The sequence below is a fragment of the Canis lupus genome, chromosome 32, assembly GCF_048164855.1.
Source record: "Canis lupus baileyi chromosome 32, mCanLup2.hap1, whole genome shotgun sequence".
NCBI classification, from domain to species: Eukaryota; Metazoa; Chordata; class Mammalia; order Carnivora; family Canidae; genus Canis; species Canis lupus.
The window spans coordinates 11,923,159-11,944,575 of record NC_132869.1 but is presented as its reverse complement, the minus strand read 5'-3'; the positions used below and the strand labels follow the sequence as shown (position 1 = coordinate 11,944,575).

The 21,417-nt window shown below is 56.6% G+C and overlaps 1 protein-coding gene across 1 annotated transcript; it reads right to left on the bottom strand.

Moving 5' to 3' along the window:
- Positions 1 to 11,818: 11,818 nt before the first annotated feature.
- ITPKA (inositol-trisphosphate 3-kinase A) lies at positions 11,819 to 20,773 on the bottom strand. Its single transcript, XM_072808161.1, has 7 exons — positions 20,225 to 20,773; positions 13,792 to 13,888; positions 13,504 to 13,720; positions 13,165 to 13,369; positions 12,832 to 12,933; positions 12,518 to 12,589; positions 11,819 to 12,407 (listed from the first exon to the last, which is right to left on the bottom strand). Exons 1-7 carry the CDS (start codon positions 20,711 to 20,713, stop codon positions 12,204 to 12,206), a joined length of 1,386 nt encoding a protein of 461 aa, XP_072664262.1. The 5' UTR covers positions 20,714 to 20,773; the 3' UTR covers positions 11,819 to 12,203.
- Positions 20,774 to 21,417: the final 644 nt, after the last annotated feature.

Below are 21,417 nucleotides of genomic sequence, written 5' to 3'. Positions count from 1 at the left end.
GCTGTTTCAGCTCTTTGGGCTGCTGTAACAATACCATAGACTGAGTGGCTTATAAACAACAAATTTATTTCTAACAGCTCTGGAGGCTGGGAAGTCCAAGCTCAAGGTGCTGGCACTGTTGGTCTCCAGTGAGGGCCCACTTTCTGGTTCCTAGACAGCCCTCACATGGTTGAAGGGACATGGGAGCTCTCTGGGGTTTTATAAAGACACCCATCCTGGGGCACCTGGGTGGCTCAGTGGATTAAGCATCTGCCTTCGGCTCGAGTCATGATCCCAGGGTTCTGGAATCAAGCCTCATGTCTGGCTCCTGACTCAGTGGGGAATCTGCTTCTCCCTCTCCCTCTGCCACTCTCTGTGCTCCTCTCTTTCTCAAATAAAATCTTAAAAAAAAAAGAGACACTAACCACATTCTACCTATGAGGGTGGAGCCCTCACGACCTAATCACTTTCCAGAGGACTTACCTCTACATATCCTCACTTTGGATATTAGAGTTCAGCATAAGACCTTGGCTGGGGGCAGGAGGCAGGTAGGGGGAATAGGTCACAAACATTCAGTCTCTAGCACTGTCCTACAACCCCCTCCATTGTGGACTTCAGTAGTGGTAGGTGAGGCTGGGAAGGAGTGGATCAAACCATGAACTCTGGTTCATCTCTTTTGGTAGAGTTTTTAATGTTCTTTTGTCTAAATTCTGACTCTTAAGCTCTTACAGTGTCATTTTCTGTGTGGAATTACCTGTGTTTACAGGTCATCAGAATGAGTACAGTGTGCCCTGCCAGTAGGTAGAGAGAACCCGCTTGCCATAAATGGAGCTACTGAACACAGAGTTATACAGGAGGTTTTCTAAGCAACTACTGCATCTGCAAACAGCAGTAGTTCCCAAACTTATGTGACAAAAATCACCTGGAGAGTGTTAAAACAATTCGCTAGGCCCTTCACCAGTTTTTCTGATTTAGTAAACCTAGGGTGAAACCCAAGTATTTGCATCTGTAACAGGTTTCCAGATGGTGCTGAGGCTGCTGTCCAAGCCCAAACACATGTTGAGAACCACTTTTTTTTTTTTTTTTTTTGAGAACCACTTCTTATTGGCTTATTGGAACCTTACCAAGTAAATTCTGTGACCTCACAGTGGGAATACCTAGAGAGTTAAATAGAGCATGGGTACTAGAGTGCTACAAAATCACTGTAGCATCTTTATCTAGCACTATATTCTCAGAGACAACCAAATAGCTAACTACTATCACTTCTTTTTTTTCTAGTGCTTTATATTAAACATAGACCTCAGCCTTTAAAATTAGTATTAACTATTATTAGTAGTATTTAAAAATAGTATTTTGGGCAAAAGAATAAGGAAGACACAAAACCAACTGAAGACTGAGTGACCTTCACAGTTACAGGGTCCCTTGTGGTTTGCAGAGCAATTCCCCTGCATATGATTTTATAGGTGGTGGGAAACTGTCTCAGAGCAGTGTGACCTGTGTACCATCACCTGTTGACTAGAAATGCTAGTACTAGCACTTAGATCTTTGACATCAGGATCCAGGCTTTCACCCCATCACAGTAAGAAATTGTGCAGAGAGTTAAAACAGTGGAGAGCATCTAGGTGGTGCAGTCGGTTAAGCATCTGCCTTTGGCTCAGGTCATGGGGATCAAGTCCCGCATCGGGCTCCCCGCTCAGTGGGAAGTCTGCTTCCCCCCTGCTCCTGCTCTTGCTCTCGCGCGCATGCGCGCTCTCTCTCTCAAATAAATAAAATCCTTAAAAAACAAAACACAAAAAAACCCATGGCTCAGTTGGTTGGGCGTGGTTCAGGTCATGACCCACGTCAGTCTCTCTGCTCCAGGGGGAGCCTGCCTCTCCCTCTCCCTCTGCCTACTGTCCCCCTGCTTGTGCTCTGTCAAATAAATAAAATAAAACCCCACACACAATGGAGATATATGAGGTAAACTTAGAGACCCATGTTTCTGAGGGTATCTGGAGGTTCAGCCTTTCAGTCACAAAGGTACTGAAAAGACACAAGTAATGCCAAGTAATGATACCTTACTTGGGGCAGTTTAAAGAGGGCTTCCTGGGACACCTAGGTGGTTCTGCTGGTTAACTGCTGCCTTCTGGGGTCCTAGAATCGAGCCCCACATCAGGCTCCCTGTTCAGCATGGGGGTCCACCTCTCCCTCCCCCTCTGCCCATCCTCACTGCGTGTGTTCCCCCTCTCAAATAAATAAAATCTTAAAAAAAAAAAAAAAAAGCATTTCCTATATGTGCACACCCTTCCTATACCAGCACACCCACACCTTACCACCAATAAAGCACTCACCCCACTGCTCCTGATGTGAGAGAGCTAGAAAGCCCTAGAAGCCTGGGCAGGGTATCTAGGGTATGGCTTGCCATTTTTTTCACTCCTGCCTCAAAAGGGGCACTTCCTCCCCTACCTTGTACCCACCCTATCGTCTGAGGCAGCCAGCAGCCGACCCAACGGATCCAGACAGAGGAGCCTTGGAGGGATGCTTGCAAGCCTCTTCCAGGAAGGGCATGTGGACCTTGCTGCCCACATGCCCTTCCCTTCCCTCCCTCAGCATCCCGGGGTCTGAGGTGGGAGTGGCCAGGTCGCTTTAGGACTGGCAGTGTCTAGTAAGCGGCTGGACCTTGCTATAAGGGGCAGTCAGGCTGGAGTGACAAGGTCGGAGTCCACAACCCTGGCTGTGGCAGGCGGAACAAGCCATGGGCTGCTCCAGCTGGCAGCTGCTGTGGCTTGGATGGGTGGGTAAGTACCTCCTGTTGGTCCAGGAACCACCCGTTTAGAGGTATTTTCCTAGGCTTGGGAACAGCAGTTGAGAGAGACCAGTCCTAGAGGCTCCCCCAGAGGCCCAGAACCCTCAAGGCCAAGGATTCTGGGTCAGTGCCCCTGGAGAGTGGGCCCAGAAACATGGTGCCTGCCTGAATTCAAGGTTTCCCATCACCCAGCTTGGGAAGGAGGGACAGGTCCTGAGGTCTCAGCACTGCCTGGGGGTGAGAGTACCTAGGTTAAGGAAAGGATGGGGGACCTGTAGGACCAAACTCAGGGCTGCCCTCAGGTCATTCACTGGGAAGGGGAGAAACTTGCAGAGGTATCAGCAGGTATTCTGAGGGGCTGCAGCAACTAGAGGTGGCTGGGCAGGCTTCCAGGTGCTGGTGTGTCCTGACTGGGTGAGGTTAGGACAGAGACGGCAAAAGGCAAGGGCCGGCTGTTGAGAGGTTCTCTCTTTATTTTTATCTCTGGCCCCCGTTAGCATCATGCCACCTCTCCCAACCCCGCTGTCTCGCTGATACTTTTCAGGAGCCATTCTCTGCTCTAGCTGGGTGTCCCAGGCACCTTTTCTGCCATTCTTGCCCCTGCAGCTTCCAGCTGCAAGCCCCCAAGAAGCCAATGTCAATGCCCCACCTAGTGGCTTAGCGCCAGCTTCTCCCCTAATTACCCCAAGTGAGCTCCATCCAGGCTCTTCCTCCCTTTACCTCTGCTCACCTTACTAGGCCAGGGCAGATGCTCTGACCCTTTCCTCCCTCCCTGCTCCAGGGCCCTGAAGGGCCTTGGGTGTTCTCTTCCTACAGGGCCAGCGGCCGACAACAACCCACACAAACACGGTGCAACAAGGCAGACCCAGGCGGTAGCGCGGGGTGGCAGTGCGGCCACTGGGCCTCTGAAAGGCCTGCAGTTGTGCTGGGCCCCGACGGCCGGACCTGTAACTGTGGAGCAGGGAGAGTGGGTGGTGACCTGGGAGTCTGAGGTGCTAAAGGCAGGGATCGAAGGCCTGGGGCACGCCACCTTGTCGTAGGGTATCCCACGACCCCGAGCGCCCTAGTGGCTTTGTCCCTTCTTCCAGCAGAGTCCCGGAAGGAGGCAATGGTGGGCGCTGGATTACCTACGAGCCTGTTCCCTCCAAATGGAGAACCCCTGGCCAGCGGCGGCCAACGGGTGGCTTGAGCCTCCCCTCATCTCCATTACCCTCCTAAAATAAGTGTAAAATCGAATTTCCTGGTGCACAGAGCTAGTCTCATCTTTTCAAAATCGACTACAGCCTCTTAAGTCCCTCAGATGGAAATTCTGGAGCCACTTTTGTCACCCGCCTCTGCGTCAGCCGGGCGGCCTGAGGACGGAAGGTCGAGGGACCGGGACTCGCCCGGAGCTTGCGGAGCTGCGGGGGCAAAGGCGCCAAGAACCACCCGTGGGGGGATCCCTGGGTGGCGCAGCGGTTTGGCGCCTGCCTTTGGCCCAGGGCGCGATCCTGGAGACCCGGGATCGAATCCCACGTCGGGCTCCCGGTGCATGGAGCCTGCTTCTCCCTCTGCCTGTGTCTCTGCCTCTCTCTCTCTCTCTGTGTGTGACTATCATCAATAAATAAATAAATAAATAAATAAATAAATAAATAAATAAATAAATAAATAAATAAATAAATAAAAAAAAAAAAAAAACAGAACCACCCGTGGCGGGCGCGGCGGCCTCGTCCCCGCCGCCTTCCCCCTTGGCCCGGGGAGCCGCTTGATCCCAGTGGGACAGCAGGGAGACGCGCCTGCCCCGGAGGAAGCGGAGCGGGGGAGAAGGGGCGGCTCAACCCCGCAGGAGGGGCCCGGGCCTCGCGGAGGGCGCAGCGCCGCCCGCAGGGGAGCCGAGAGCCGCTCGGCAGCCGCGGGGAGTCAGGGCGGCGGAGGGGCCGCGGCGTCTCGGGGGGCGGCGGTCCGCGTGGGCTCCGGTACGGGCCTCGGGGTCCCCAGTCCCTCGGGCCGCGGCCGGTGCGGTCCTCGCTCGACGGCAGGCGCGAGCTCCTGGACGCGCCGCTGGCCCCGGGCCGCGCGCCCGCGAGCTGCAGCCACTGCTGGCGGCGGCGGGCGGCGGCGGGTGAGGCCTCCCAGCCACGCGGCCGGCCCGCTGTCGCCCCGAGGTGGAGCGGGCGGCTGGACGTCGCGGGCCGCGTCTCCTCGGCCGGGCGCTCCCTGCGGGACCGGCGCGCGGTGGCCCAGGCCGGCGGCTCGGGGGCGGGGGCGGGGGCGGCGGCGCCGGCGGCTGCCGGGGGAAGTGACGTTGCAGCCTTAGAACAGGCCCGAAGGGGAGGGGGGAAGCGGCGGAGCCCCTTTGCTCCGGGCCCCAGAGCAGGCCGAGTAAGCGAGCCGGGTAACGGCTCTCAGAAAAAAGACTAGGGGGTCCCGGGCGGCTCAGTGGGTTAAGTACCTGACTCTTAGTCTCAGCTCAGGTCCTGATCTCAGGATCATAAGATCGAGCCCCTCCTCGGGATCCACGCTCAGTGGGGAGTCTAATTAAGACCCTAAAACTTGGGGCAGCCCCGGTGGCTCAGCGGTTTAGCGCCGCCTTCAGTCCAGGGCCTGATCCTGGAGACGCGGTATCGAGTCCCACGTCAGGCTCCCTGCACGGAGCCTCCTTCTCTCGCTGCCTCTCTCTGTGTGTCTCTCATGAATAAATAAATAAAATCTTAAAAAAAAAAAAAAAAAAAGATTCTCGCTTTCTTCCTCTCTCCAAGTCCCACTCATGCTCTCTCAAATCTTTTTAAAAAAGAGGGAGAGAGAGATCGAGTAAGTTGCAAATCATACAAGCAGACAAGATTCCCTTGATTTTCATTTAAATCCAGGGCTTTTTTCATCACAAGTCTCCTTGCTCTACAGCAATCCCAGGAACTTAGAGCTGGCTGAGTTAGCAAACTAAGCAGAGAGGCAGAAAGGCAGGGATGGTTTATTTACTACTTTTTATTTTTTTGAGAGAGAGAGGGTGCATGCAGAGGGGCAGAGAGAGAATCTTAAGCAGGCTTCATGCTCAGAATGGAGCTAGACATGGGCTTGACTAGGGGACCCACAAGGGGCTCCATCTCAGGACCCTGAGATTAGATCCTGAGCTGAAATCAAGAGCGGCACACCCAACTGACTGAGCCACCTAGGTGCTTCAGGCAGGGATGATTTAAATAAGTAGTTCTCAAAGAGTGGTTTCTGAACCAGTAGCATTAGCACTAAGAAGTTAGAAATGAGAATTCTCAGTCCCTCTAAAACCTACTGAATCAGAAAGTCTAGGGGAGACTCCTAGCCATCTGTTTTAATCAATCCTCTGGGTGATTTTAATACACTCCAGAGTTTGGAAATCACTGGTGTAGAGACAGAACCTTCGGGTCTGTCTGAGCCATACTGTTCACAAGTACTTTATATACATCTTTTCCATTATCACAAAATGGGACATGCGGATTGGGCCTCTCCCATTTTATAGCTGAGGACATGAAGTCAGAGGATTTCAGGCAGACAAGGAGGTTGTCCAGCCAGCCTGGGCCAGGCCTTCAGGTTCCAGCTGATTACTTTGCACCCACCTCCCTGGCTCCCGGCTCCCACTTATGAGCTGGCAGTGCTGTATTGCAATGCTAGTATAGAGAGGGCTGTACTGGGATTTACACTGGAAGACAACAGCTTCCCAACTGCTCATAAGCTAGCTTCCCATCTCTGTGTCCCTTCCTCCTCCCATTTTGTAGCCAAACCTTCTATCACTTTCAATTTCCAGGGGGCGATGTCTCAGAGAATGACATGGGTTGATGGGGAAGATGAGATATCCTTCATACACCCCAGCAGTGAACCCTACCTGCAGCCTCTGGCAGGTATTAGCCACCCCTACCCCTACCTGCCATTTCAGCCTGGCCTAGCCTTATTCCTCAATACCTGAGCACACTCCCATCAGAGCCACCAGCTCTATACTGTGAACTATCTGGTTCTTGCACAGCACAGGAATACTCGAGAGAACTAGGCTATCAGTTGTGATGCCAGAATGAGGGCATTCTGGGGCACTTGTCAAATATCTCCCTACTATGAATTTTCAAGCTCAATCCTGCGAACTCAAAGATCCCAGAAGAGGGAGTATACAGGCTCGACAAGTCTTCTAGGCCCTCCCTCCACCCCTTAAATGCCTGGTACTGCTCATTGTTCCAAAGTCCAAGGCTAGAATTAACCAGGTAGCTTGAAAAGTAGATCTGTCTCCCATCCTCACCCTGCAGTATCAGTTCTTTTACTCATAGTCACCGAGAGCCATGGAGAAGTGGAGATCCAACTGCACCTCAGCTATAGTCATTGCCTCTTGTTTTTTATTTAAAGATTTTATCTATTTATTAGAGACAGAGAGAGAAAGAGAGAGGCAGAGACACAGGCAGAGAGAGAAGCAGGCTCCATGCAGGGAGCCCAACGTGGGTCTCTATCCTGGGACTCCAGGATCCTGCCCAGCAGTGCTAAACCGCTAAGCCACCAGGGCTGCTCAGTCATTGCCTTTTAAAAGACTGCCAGAGGCAGGCAGAGGTTAGTCAAATGCCTATGCCCAGAGGGCATGGAGCTAGCTGCAGATAACATCACTTGCATGGGTAAGTACTGCCTTTGTCCAAGGTCTAGACTCCTTGGGCTGGGGGCTGGGAGGAGCAATAGGATCCTGGGAAAGATGACTGATGTGTGCCAGGCACCATTCTGGGTGCTGGGCGGGAGATTGGTTATGCATCAGTGTATGCTCTACCTTCAAGGAGCATGTAGACTAGTGTTCTAGTATGGGAGGGATGATACCTATCTATCATCTCTGCCTACCTATTATCTACATATGTATCTAGGTTTAGATATAGATATCTATTAAAGTGGCAATTGCCATGGGAGGCTTAAAGTGTTTTTAGGGGTTCTCAGGAGGGAAAGGTTGCTTTTATCTAGGACAAGCGGGGAAAGCATCAAGGAGAAGTTAACACTTGGGCTGAGTCTTGAGTCAGGGGTACAACTGGGGAGGGGGATAGAGAGGAGCTTCCCACTGGAGGTGTCTGTTTCTTCCTAGCCCTGCCCACCCAACCAGGCCTTTTGGTTCTGTTGGTGACTGTCATTGTGACCTCTACACTGAGCCTCCTTATGGTGTGTGGGGTACTGATTCTGGGTAAGGAGCATCCAGCCAGCATGGCTGATTCAAGGCTGCCCACCTCTTCACTGAGCTGTGTGGGGTCCCAGGGACAGACATGGCTCATTTCAAGACCCCTGCTTCCAGCACAGCAGTGGTGAATTCCTCTGGGATTCTAAGCAGCTGTGGAATCCCATGGAAAACATTTACCTTAATGGGCATCTCCCCCTCCTTCTGAGAACCTCTGTGCTCTGAATCCCTCCCACTTCCATCCCCATCCCCATTCCCTGCTGTGGTGAATTATGGTTCATAGAGCACTTGTGGCCCCAAACCTCTGTGTGGAGGAGATAGAGATCAGAGAAGTTCCAAAATGCAGAGTAACTTGTCCAGGTCAGCTCGGCCAGCTGTCATCCCCAATTCTGGGATGGTAGGGACCCTGTGATTCCTTTGGAGCAAGAGTTGCCTCTATCCAGGGCATCTGCAAGGACAAAAGGAAAACCTTGTCACAGACCCCCACCCCGACCCTGAGCCCATACCATCTCTCTCTTCTGCCCTGCTTCTGTGCCAGTCAACATTGCCTCTGTAGGGCTTGTACTTGGGGAGATGCCAGGAGGCGGAAAGGCCTGAGTCCTCAGATAGGGCCACCTGCTTATATAGGGGATGGCAAGGGAGGTAAAAGAGGCACTAGACCCTCTTAGGACCCTTTGTCAGGCCTGGCCACCCACTCTTTTCCAACCTGTCTTCCTGCAGAGCCCTGGGCCACGGTGACTTTGGAGAAGTCTATGAGGGACTGGTAACTGGCCTTCCCTGGGACCCCAGCCCCTTGCTGGTGACTGTCAAGGTGAGAGAGGTGGAACTTCCAATTGCTGGAGCTAGGGTCAGCCTACTCCCCTGAAGTGTCTGGGGGAGCTCAGGAGCCCTTTTCCTCCCCAAACCCTGCCAGAACTCTGCTCTCAGCAGAATGAACTGGATTTCCTCATGGAGGCCCTCATCATCAGCTGCACCCAGGCCACAGCCAGGGGTGGAAGGTGGAAGCAGAACTGCCTGCCAGGCCAGCTACTCTCACCCTGGGACTCAGAGGTAGCAGGTGGAGGGATGTAGAGCCTGTCTCTAGTTTTGTGGAACCGAGAGCCTGGTTTCCCTCCCTGCTGGCAACTGGGATGTGTGCACCTCTCCCTCAGCAAGTTCAGCCATCAGAACATCATGTGCTGGGACGCCTGTGTGGCTCAGTGGTTGAGCATCTGTTTGGCTCAGGGTGTGATCCTGGGGTCCTGGGATCAAGTCCCACATTGGGCTCCCTGCAAGGGAGCTTTTCCCTCTATGTCTCTGTTTCTCTGTGTCTAATAAATAAATAAAATCTTAAAAAAAAAAAAAAGGAACATTGTGTGCTGTGTGGGGCTGAGCCTCAGGACTCTCCTTCGCCTAATTCTGCTCCAGTTGATGGAGGGGACGTGAAGAGTTTCTTAACAGCCAGCCACACTTGGTAAGACCCTTCTCCCAGCCCTCTTGGCCCATCTAAAGACCCTGTCCGGGGTGCCTGGGTGGCTCAGTCAGTGAAGCATCTGCCTTTGGCTCAGGTCATGATCCCAGGGTCCTGGGTTCAAGCCTGTGTGGAGCTCCTTGCTCATTGGAGAGTCTGCTTCTCCCTCTGCCCCTCCCCCCACTCATGTGCACATGGACTCTCTCTCCTTCTTTCTCTCTCGTGTGTGTCTCTCTCTCAATTAAATAAATAAAATCTTACAAAAATATATAAATAAAGACGCTGGGGATCCCTGGGTGGCGCAGCGGTTTGGCGCCTGCCTTTGGCCCAGGGCGCGATCCTGGAGACCCGGGATCGAATCCCACATCGGGCTTCCGGTGCATGGAGCCTGCTTCTCCCTCTGCCTGTGTCTCTGCCTCTCTCTCTTTCTCTCTCTGTGACTATCATAAATAAATAAAAAAATTAAAAAAAAAAAAAAAAAAAAGACGCTGTCCACATGTCCCCAAACAAGCATGGGCTAAAATGCACCCTCTGCCCTACCCCAGTCCAGCCATCACCTCTGGCCATCTGGGACCTGTTCCAACTGGCCCAAAATATAGCCCAGAGTTGCCACTACCTGGAGGAAAATCACTTCATCCAAAGGTTGGGAGTGATCCTGGCCAGGAGGGAGTGGGGGAGCAGCCCAACTCTCTCCCCAAGGAATAGCTCTTCCTGGGGCGCCTGGGTGGCTCAGTGGTTGAGCATCTACCTTCAGCTCAGGTCAGGATCCCAGGATCCTGGGATTGAGTCCTGCATCGGGCTCCCCACAAGGAGCCTGCTTCTCCCTCTATGTCTCTGCCTCTCTCTCTATGTCTCATGAATAAATAAAATCTTAAAAAAAAAAAAGACTAGCTCTTCTGTAGAACTTTATGGAAATAGATGAGGGCCAGAGCATCTGAGTTCTGGCAGTGATTTTTTTTTTTTTTTTGCCTGCAGAGACATTGCTGCCAGGAACTGCCTGCTGAGCTGTACTGGGCCCAGCTGAGTGGCCAAGACTGGCGACTTTGGGATGGCAAGAGATATCTACAGGTGTGGTGTCTAGGGAGCTGGGGAAGGCCACCTCTCCAAGGGAGTTTACCAGCACTCTGGTAGCATTTGAGCAACTCATCACTCCCCTCCTCCCTCCTATAGAGCCAATTATTACGGTGTGTGTGTGTGTGTGTGTGTGTGTGTGTGAGATACCTCTGCTGGCTAAGTGAATACCCCCAGAGGCCTTTCTGGAGGAGGGTATCTTCACATCCAAGACAGACTCCTGGGGATAACACATCCAACCCCCTCCCTGGCCTTGAGCCACCTCATGTGAGGGAAAGGGGAGGTTGTGCTTGATAGGCTTCAGTTTTTCCCTCATGATGCAGGTCTTTTGGGGTGCTGCTCCGTGAGATCTCATTAGGCTACATGCCCTACCCTGGGTGGACCAATCAGGACATGCTGTACTTCATCGTTGGAGGGAAACGCATGGGCCCTCCCAGGGGCTGTCCAGGACTTGTGTGAGTATGGAGTGTTGTCCAGGGAGGAAGGTCCTTCACAGCCACAGGTAGGACAAACTCCTGCCTCTCCCCCAGGTACCATACCGTGATGTAGTGTTGGCAGCACCAGCTTGAACTCTGCCCCAGTTCAAGGCATCTTGGAGCATCTTCAAAATTGCATTCAGGTGTGCCCCCTGACCTGCCTTGACCATCTTGATCTTGAGGGTCAGGAAAGCAGCCATAAAACAGGGCTGTGTCCCCCTACTCTCCTGCTCCCCCCATTACAGGACCCTGATGTGCTGAACTCAGCCCTGCCCATGGATCTGGGCCCACCCTGGAGCAGGAAGGGACTTCTGGGCTGAGGAGCAGGTCTTCGGAGGGCCTAAGATCCCGACAGACCCAGGAACTGAATCTGGAGAGCTTAAAGAGCTGGGGCAGGAGCCTTCTTTGCACTGGACTCAAGACCCTCAAATCCAAATTCCAACCTCAGGGGAAATTCCAAAGGAATCTGCCCTATGGCTCTTGAGCCCCAAGGGCCCTGAAAGCGAGGACTGAAAGCAGGCACTGACAGTAGCAATGGTTCCTCCCGACACTCATCCCCAGGCTTCTAGGTAGCTAGCACACTCCTCTGTACTTCGTGTCTGGGCCTGTTACAGGGCTGACCTGACACCACTGGACCCTCAGTCCTGGAAACCGGCTTAGGCTCCCTGGAGAAGAGCTTGGCCACTCCCAGCCTTTGATCTTTGGGACCAGACGTTGAAATTGTCTCCTGCAGAAAGCCTTCTCTGGATTACCCCTTCCCCCATGAGCATCCTTGCATCCTTCCTCTGGGAAGCCCCCAACCCTTCAGATGTCTCTAATAAAGAGCTCTTCTCATACCCTCCAGTGATCTGAGTGGATATGAGGGTGCCAGGGAAGTGAGAAAGGGACCAGAGGAGGAAGGAGATGAGGCCTGAGTCAGCAAAGCTGGTGTCTTTGAGTTTTATTGGGAAAGGCTGTCCATTGTAGTGTGGGAGGTTAGACCAATAGATCTAGTGCCTGCGAAATAAAATTCATTATCTGGCCTCTCTAGAGAGATACGCAGCCCCCCTCAAAAGAGCTGGGCTGAGGAAGGAGCCCATTGTCCCAGCCACCCCTCCCCCACCCTGTTAATTAGTGCCATTGGTTCTCAGAAATCTGGGTCTTGTATGGGGGACAGCCCCCAGCTTTTGCAGTGCGTCCCATAGTGGTTGGCACCTGGCCCTGCAGAACCGTGTGAACCACCCCGCACCGCGGGGTTTCAGTCTCTGCCGCCAGCATGCATGGTGGGGACGCAGCCGCAGGTCCATCTGTTAGAACCGGGGCCCAGCCTCATCTCTCAGCCAGGCTGGCCAGGATGCTAATGAGATTGTCCAGACCCAGCAAATAGCCGTCCTCGCGGTTGCCCTCCTCCCAGGGCCGCCGGTGGTCCAGGGTCTGGCCGTCGGGGAGGGGCGTGGTCTTGCCGAAGTCGATGAGCCACACACCCGCGCGATGGCAGTGATCATGCACGAAGAGTAGCGAGCTGCCAATCACCTGCCGAAATGCACAGGGTCAGGCCACAGCCCTTTCCTGGAGAAGCCCCCACCCTATACTGCCTAGCCCTCAGAGATCACAATGCCCGCACCTGAGCCTACCCCTCTTACCTCGTGCCTCCTAAAGAACTCAGAGACCTCCAGGGTGTCCCGGATCTGCAGCAGGCGGTTCAGATACCTCCTCTGGAGAGGGCAGGATAGGAGAGGAGGGCAGATTAACTACATACTAATTGCGCCTCTGTTAATATCAGGGGCCATGACGCATGCTTGGCTTGGCAGATACCGTGGTGAGGGAGACACAGGCCCCCAGGTGCAATAAATGCTACGATGGGAGTCACAGGCGAGGGCACCTGACCGGATGACGAAGGGGCAACCTTCGGTTTCGGGTTCCCCAACACCTCAGGGTTCTAGGATCCGGCGCTCACCAGCACTTCTGCATCCCCTTGCACAAACTCCTCGAAGACGCGAATCACCTGCTCCCGGCTTCGTGTGGTCTTGAAGTCGGTGCTGCAGGAGCCGTCAGCTTTCTGAAGGAAGTGGGACAGGAGGAGTCAGGGTCCCCGTGTCTCTCCTCTGCTTGGGGGGAGGGGATCAGACCAGAGTAGCGGTACCTCCCAGGACGTCGGCTGCCGGGGGCTGAGGGAAGGCCGCCGCAGGGTGCCTCGTGGTGGGGGTCAACAGGGTGGGCAGACACCGCGCGGTGGGGTTAGGGCAGAGGGAGGGCCAGGGCGCTGCAAAGCAAAGCGGGCCTGGCCCACCTTGATGCCTTCGATGCGGAAGCCGAGCGTGGTGCTGGAGCTGATGCCTTCGCGCCACTGCATGTAGCGGGGCTTGGTGACGGCGCGCTGCGCGTGCTCCTCCTCGGTAGGTGCCGCGGGGTCCACCGCCAGCATCTTCTTGTACATGTCCTTCCGCAGCTTGGGCCGCTCGCGGGCTTTAGTCAGCTCCTCCTCCAGGTAAGTCCTGCGGGGCGCGGGCAGCGGCGGGGCGGGGCGTAAGAGGACGCAAACCCGGAGCCCGTCGCGCGCGGCTGGGGGCACCCGCTAGGGCGCCCATTCCCGCCCGCGCCCCCGCGCGGACCTGCAGGGGACGAGTACCTGACGCCCATCTTGCAGTCCAGGACGCAGGGCCCGTCGAAGCCGTCGAGCAGGTCCTGCAGCTGCAGGTAGCTCTCGCCGTCGCGCTCCACCTCGCCGTGGAAGGCGGGCACGCAGCCGCGCAGCGCGTCGGCCATGAGCCGCGCCAGGCAGTAGCGCTCCGGCTCCGAGCTGCGCTTCAGGATCAGCCCGCTGGTGCCCGCCGCCTTGAAGCTCCCTGCAGACCCGCAGCAGTTAGCGCCGCCCCGCCCCCTCCTGCCCGACCCCACCGCGCGTCCCTGTGCTCACCCGTGTGCCCGGCCAGCTGCACCCAGGCGTAGCGCTTCTTGAAAGGGCTCATGACCGGCAGATTCACCATGGTCCTGATCTTCTGCCAGTGGCTTTTCTGAAAGCGACAGGGTCCCGGCCTGCACGCTGGCGTCTCGACAATGCATAAGCCCTCCCTCTTCCGGCTTAGGGTCTCCTCCTGCCCCACCTCACCACCAGCAGCCAGGGCCCCACGATAGGTGCACTCACTCGCTCGCTCGCTCACTCACTCAAGGGAAGTTTATTGTGAGCCTGTGTGAGACACTGAGACAGGCACAAGATGATGACAGATACCCAGCTTCTCCATCGTGCTGAAATGAGCCCTGGCCGTACTGTTAGAAGGCTCAGGTTTGCACCCCAGTTCTGCTACCCCAGCTGTGTGGGCAGGTTGCTAAAGTGCTCTGTCAAGGATTTAGAACTTTCCTGAGCATGAGAATCACCTGATGGTCACCCATGTTAAAAAATGCACACTTAGGTCTGCCTCAGGGAAATTCTGAGTAGGTCTGGGTGGAATCTAAAATTTGCATTTCTAACAATGCCTCAAGGAGATCCTGGGGCCCAAGAAACAAGCCTCTGAGTGTCAGTTTCTTCATCTGTAAAATGGGGAAATAATCACTCTGACTGGGTTGTTATGAGTAGTAGTGAGGTCTGAGTGTGACAAGCTCCCACCCCTCTGACCTCGGAACCCCATTCCTTGGCATGAAGCGGAAGCCGGACAAATCTGGATTATTGTTTAATTCATTTTGAACCATTAGGTTACTCTCATTTAGGGAGAGAGACGTGGAAACAAACCTTTGCAAAAGCACTGGGCAGAGAGCCTAGCCTGGCAGGGCCTGGGAAAAGAATGACTTAGGGCTCCCCAACATCCTCTTGCTATTCCTGGATGCCATATCACTCCTCACCAGTTGACTAGGGCTGGGGTACCCTTGGTCTTCTTGATCTAGACCCAGAAACCTGAGCTTTGAAAGTGGGATGCAGAGTTGAGAGCCTGTCATCCCAGATGAAACTGGGAGGGAAATGTAGATTGTGGCGTACCTCCTGCCTCACAATCCTGGCTTCTGGCCTCCACCAGATCCTGAGAGCATCTCATACTCTGGACCTTTCCCTTTCCCATTCAAAACTCATCAGTCCTGGGCAGCCCTGGTGGCACAGTGGTTTAGCGCCGCCTGCAGCCCAGGGTGTGATCCTGGAGGCCCCCGGATGAGTCCCATGTTGGGCTCCCTGCATGGAGCCTGCTTCTCCCTCTGCCTGTGTCTCTGCCTCTCCCTCTGTGTATCTCTCATGAATAAATAAATAAAATCTTAAAAAAAAAAATCTCATCAGTCCTGTGCCCAATCTCTGAAGTATTCAGGTTTGCTCATCCAAGCTGTGTGTCTGCTGCCTGCTTCCAGGGGTGCTTGCCTCTGAGGAGTTACATATGTGTTGCAGGAGTTACAAGGCTAGAACTCAGAAATCCAGCCGCCTCTATCAGAGGAAGTTCTGTGAGAGAGAGGGAGAACTGAGGCAATGGCCTAAGTGGGGAAGGGGGGAGGCTGCTGGCCAGATAGCCCTTTCCATGGGGAGGAGATTTGGGTTAGTGACAGAGCACTGGAATCAGGTGGCTCCATCACTTTTTAGCTGAGTGATCCCAAGTGAGAATTTGATCTGTGTGAGCCTGTTTCCTCTGGGAAGATATAGCTGCTGCCATAACACGAGCCACCATTTACTGACCGCCTACTGCCTGCCAGGCGCTTCTCATCTTCCATCAGAAAGTGCTGCTCCTGCTTTCCTACTGAAGTCCCTACATGGCACGCTAGGGTGTGATCACATGTCCAACCCCCAGGGATCTGGGGGTGTAGCCAGAAGCAGCCCACTGGAAGCATGACATCTCTTTCAAAACTCCCTTTTTTACTCTTTAAATACATACAAGGTTTGCATTCTGCTGCATAATAAATCCAAGTTTTATTATAAAACTCTCCCACCTCCAAATCCTCAAGTAAAATTCCAGGAAGATGTATGTGCCATGTGTATTCAGTGGCATCATCTTGTACCCTCTTCTCCCACTCATGATTTTCAAATCACGCACATGCACATCAAGTGCATGAGGTGGCAGCATTATTGCCATTTTACAGAAGGAAATCAAGGCTTAGAGATGTTAACATCCCCTCACTCCCTGACTCCAGCATCCCAGCCCCTGACTAAAGTTCTCTACCAGCTCAACCTCCTCCCCAGGTTCCAAATACCCAGCAGTTTCCAAAATCCATGCTACCACACCAAATCCCTTTGGGGGTCAAATGGGACCCTGCATGAGAAAGAGCTTTGTAAGGGGTGCCTGGGTGGCTCAGTTGGAGAAGTGGAGAAGCCGCTGGCTCTTAATTTCAGCTCAGGTCATGATCTCAGGGTCATAAGATCCAGCCCTTCATCCGGTTCTGGGCTCTATGCTGAGCGTGAAGCCTGCTTGGGATTCTCTTTCTCCTTCTCCTTCTGCCCCTCCCAGCTTGTGCTTTCTCTCAAACTAAATTAAATGAAACAAAACGAAACGAAACTAGCTTTGTTTAACATGAAGCAATTTGCAGCCACAGGGTGGTGTGTCTGTTCTCTGGGGAAACACTGAGATCTGCTTGGGGGCCCCTTCTCTGTTGGCTGGACACCTCTGCGTTCATTCAAAGGAATGGGATTAATGGTATGGTTTCAGGCAGCTTTGGGGGCCTAGTGGCAGAATTTGGTGGCATTGTGACCAGAAGGGACATAGAGGGTATATCTAGTTGTGTGGCCACCCCAGTGGAAGAGGGAGACAGCCTTGGGTGAGGTGAGATGGGAGAGCTACATTATCCTTTCTGAAGGAGCAGTGAGTGGAGCTGGAAGGTGGGAAGTGGGCCCAATAAGAGAGGATTTAGTCCCTGCAGTCCTGGCTACTGTCACTTGATTGATGCACAATAACACAGCATTGACTTGCTTCCAAGCTGAGGTAAAATGCCCCATCACTTACTCTCCTCACTCCAACTTTGTGAGGATCATTTCAGCCCAGAGCAGCAGCAACTTCATCTGAGCCCTCCTAGCCACCTCCTGAGCTTGATAGAACAGGATTTAGCTCCCCTGCCAGTGATAGATATGGTCAAACATGGAAGAAGTTTATGGAAGTATCAATGAACTCACCACCATCCATCTTAGGGAGCTACCTCCTCCAGGGAACATAATGCAGATAAAAATGCATGTATCCAAAAAGGCTCCTGAAGAGTCATTCTTCAGTGGGTGGGTGGGGATTTTGGCATATGAACAACAGCAAGGAAGATATTTTTGAGCAGGTAAGATTTTATTGTATGGATATCAGAAAGCAGATTTGTTATGTCAGAGAAGGAAAGCTAGCTGGGAAGAGGGCCAAGGTCCCAAATTCTGGCCTGACCTATTCCTCCACAGAAGTCTGGGAAACCAACTCACAGCCAAAGTCTTGCTGGGTATCTTGGGGCAAAAACCCCAGAAGAGCTGACTATATCAAAGAGTCTTTGAGGAAGCCACAGGGGCACCTTCTGATCCTCACACCAGGGAGGATCTCTTTCTCTCTCTCTCTCTCTCTCTCTCTGTCTCTCTCTCTGGGAAGGCCTTGGCTGGACACTAAGAAGCCTCAGACCCTCCTTTGTCCAAGCTCCATTTGGAAGCCCTGGGGACTCCTGCTTCTTATATCACATCAGAAACTCAATGTATCTTCTGCCAGAATGGACCTTGGGTTTTTGGTCTTTGTCCCTATACTTCCTGACTCCCTACCTCTAACCATTCAGCCTCTGGCTGAAACACTCTGCCAGCCCAGCCCCCTCCTCACGTTCCCATTGCCCTATCAAACCAGCACTCCCTGTGGTGGTGTGGTGCTGGTGGTGCTGGTGGTGGTGGTGGTGGTGGTGGTGGTGGTGAGAGCAATCAGTTTAAATTTATAAAATGATTTGCACCAAGGTATAAGTGACCCACGACTTCACCCTCCCAGGGGCATTTGCTTTTTAAAAAGGAAGTCTGTTAACCTAAATTCTGCTCTATAATTAGTGAAAAGTGAAGTGAGGGAGTTCTGGGTCCAGGACAGGATGGCATCCAGGTCTCCTTACCTATCCTGGAGCACTGAAAGAAGAGAAACAAATGAACAGGAGCCAAACGACCTCTCCTCTGCTAGGCAACACCCCAAAATTATTTTAAGAGGCAGGGAAGGCCCAAGATACAGTCATGCCAGCTGCTCTTGGGCACAGGCCCCCAACTCCTCTCCTGATCGTCCGGGTGTTCCTGCCCATGACTTTCTCCTCTACCAGAAGAGGGGCCCCGGGAGGGAGGGAGGGAGGCTGCCCAGTTCCAACTACCCTGGAGGAAGCCCAGCTCTGGGCTCTGGGCAGGCTGTGCGGTGCTCCTAGGAGAAGGAGCATCTCCCTCTGGAGTGAACCAAAGACACACTCAAGACACCACGTGCCACGTGTATGTGCCAGGCAGAGGCAAGGTAGCGCTTCCAGGGCCGCCTCCTGCTCTGAGAGATTCCGTTAGGAATCCAGGCCCGGGCGTAAGGGGCTGTCCAGTCGGGCGCTCCCGAGGGCCGCTGCAGGACCCTTCTCGCCGGCGCATCCTCGTTCTCCTGACCGGGGACGCCCTAGAGGCAGCCCGGGCGGGCGCTGTGCACGCGGCGAGGCAAAGTCCGCGCCGGCCCCTCCACGCCGACGCAGGCCGCCTCTGTCAACAGCCACCGGCTTATCTGCGGCCGCCGTGGCTGTTTGCCTTCGGGGAGGCCCCGGCGGGCGGGGGCTGGGAAGGCCTGGGAGCGGCCGCCGGGGCGCAGGAAGGGCCCGCAGCGGCCCTCTGCGCCGGCTCCTGGCCGCGCCGGAAGACCGCGAAGCTCCGGGCGGGAGAGCCCGGCCGAAGACGCCCGCGGCACAGCTGCGACCGGTGTCGGGAGTCTCGACCCAGCGGGGCCGCCTACGTTGCAGGCAGGCTTCGGCCGCGGCAGCTCCTCGGGCTGTGGGCGGCCGGGGAAGCCGGGGCTGCCGTCCTGGCGCACTTGGTTCTGCGCTCGCCTCGCGCCTCTCGGCTGTCGACATCTGACCCGGGCCCCAGCGCGCTCAGAACTACTGCTCCGCGCTTCGCAGGAGGTGGGCGAGGCGGAGTCCTCCCATTGCCCCGCGTTCCACCGCTTCGGGAATCCCTCGGTGGCACCCGCATCCCTGCAGGAGCCAGGCTTGCACGAGGGCCGATCCTGGGTCGCGAGTACCCCAATCTCCCGGGGGAGGGAGGGCCTCCCCGCACCCTACACCTGACGGCAGAGGCGCGCGCGCGCGTGTGCCTGGTCTATGAGCCCCTTTTCCCTCGTGTCCCTTACAAGTCATGCTGTCCTTTGGGTAATGTGTCAGCGGGTAACTGAGTCACAGATCGTTGCAGGTCCTTACAGGGTCTCCCCTGCCTCGTCCAATCCGAAGCAGCGCCGAAGCCCAGGTTCTGCAGGCGGAGGCCGCGCCTCTGGGCTTCCCGCACCGCGCCCAGGCCGCCCCTGCACGCGTCCGCCGCACCCACCGCCCTTCCGGGCCGGCTCGGAGCTACCAGAGCCTGCGGGGCGCCCTTCGCCTCTCCCTCCGCTCCAGGGACACTTGCATAACGTGGATCTAGAGCAACTCCTTCGCATTGACCGCGGGTAGTTCTGTAGAATATTTGGCCTTGGTTAATAAGAGGGGACGAGATGGCCATCCCGGGCGCTGCACACCCCTAAGGGGCAGGAACTGGGAATGACTTCGCTGCACTCTGACCCGGGTTACCCGAGGGTCAGACCTGGCCCCGGAACAGCCAGGTTATCGGAGGCGGCAACTAGCAGGGGGATCCAGCGCTTTCGACCTCAGTTTACCTTCCCCCGGCTTGAACTAGGAGCGGTAGCCCGGGAGCAGGGCTGCATCGCGCTCCCCGCGCGAGCCCCCAGGCCCGAGCCCCTCCCTTCTCCGCGTCCACGCCTCGTGCGGGCGCCGGGAGCAGACGGCGGCGGCTCCCGAGCAGAGCCTGGAGCGCCGCTCCACTCCCACTCAGGAGAGGGAAACCGTGGCAACGGCGGGGGTGGGGCCTCCGCGCGGGAGAGGGGGCGGGGAGAGCGGGAGACTCGCCCGCCCCGGTGTCTCCGCGAGTTCGCGGGGCAACTCCAAGCCCCTCGGATCCCTCCGGCCCCACCTGGCGGCCAGCAAGTCACGATCTCCACCCCCGCCCCACCCGGGGCCCACGGCCGGTCGCAGACTCCTCCTCGCTCTCGTCTTAGACGCCCTAGGGCCCGGGCCGCGACCCGCCGCTGGAAGCCCGGCGAAAGCCGCCCAGGCTGGGGGTGGGGGGGCCGGCGCCCCCCTGCGGCCCCCGCGCCCCGGCCCGGCGGCGAGCGCCAGACCCTCCGCCCGCGCGCAGCCCCCGCGGCCCGCGCTGGCCCCGCCCCCGCGGCCCGTACCTGACCCGCGTCCTCGCTGGCTTCCAGCTGCACGTTGCCGCGGCTCCGGCTCTCGCTGTCGCTCAGCAGATCGTCCTCCGAGTCCTCGGGCAGCGACGAGGAGCCAGTGGAGGAGAGCGACGAGGTGGAGAGTCGGCGCGGCTGCTGCAGGTGCGAGGAGCCCGCGGCCGGGAGCCAGCCGCCCTCCGGCTCCGGCGGCCCCGGGCTGGCCGGGGGCACGTCCGGCTCCTCGGCTGTCACAGTCAGCTGCGGGATCACCGGGGCAGGGGTAGCCCGCGGCAGCCCGTTGGGGACCTGTCCCCCGCGCCTCTTGGCCCCGCGGGCCCGGGGCTGCCCTGCGGCGGCGGCGGCGGCGACCGCCGCGCAGCGCGCCTCGAAGAGCAGGCGCAGCTCCCCGACACTCCGGCGCGGGGCCCGCTCCAGCCCCGGGCTGCAGGGTCCCGCGCCTCCCGGCCGCGCCATGCTCGTCGGGCCCCCGGGCAGGGTCATCTCCCGCGCGCGAGCCGCAGCGGAGCCCACCAGCCCGCGGCGCGGCGAGGACTGCAGGCGCTCGGCGCCCCCGGCGCGAGACTGCCCCGAGGCGGAGCCTGCGCGCCTGCCCGCCTGGGCCCCGCCTCGGCCGCGCCCCCCGCCCACTCCTTTCACTTTCAGAGAAAGCGCGGGCCTCCGAGGGCCCTCGCCCGGCCGGGAAGCTCCCGGCTGCTCCTCCAGAGGCCCCGAGAGCCCAGACCTCGTGGACCCAAAGCCGGGCCTGGACCTCACGCCCTCGAGGAGCCGGCAGGAGCCGCCCCGCCCCTGCGCCCTGCGGCCCCGCGGCTGGTCCCGCTCTGGCTCTCGCACCCAGTCCCCCGGCTTCTCGCCGCGCGCCAGCCCTCCTGGGCCAAGGCTTCCAGGTTTCCGGGCTTTCCTCCGCGCCCGGGGCCCCTTCGGCCCGGAACGCAAGGCCTGCAGCTTCCTGAGGGAGCCTCGCCCCAGGCCGCGCGCCGCGCAAGGACTCGGTCCCGGGCACCGCCTGAGGCTTCTCCCCTCCAAGCTCCCCACTTCCCAGCAAGGTCAGGGGGCGGGGCCCGGATCTCTCCGCGCGTCCCGGGGAGTCCCGGGAACCTCCCAGGGCTCCAGGCTGGCGGGGGGCGGAGGGGGCGGGGGGGGGGCGGGGGGGGGAGAGGGCCTGAGCCCTCTTCCTCCTTTTCCTA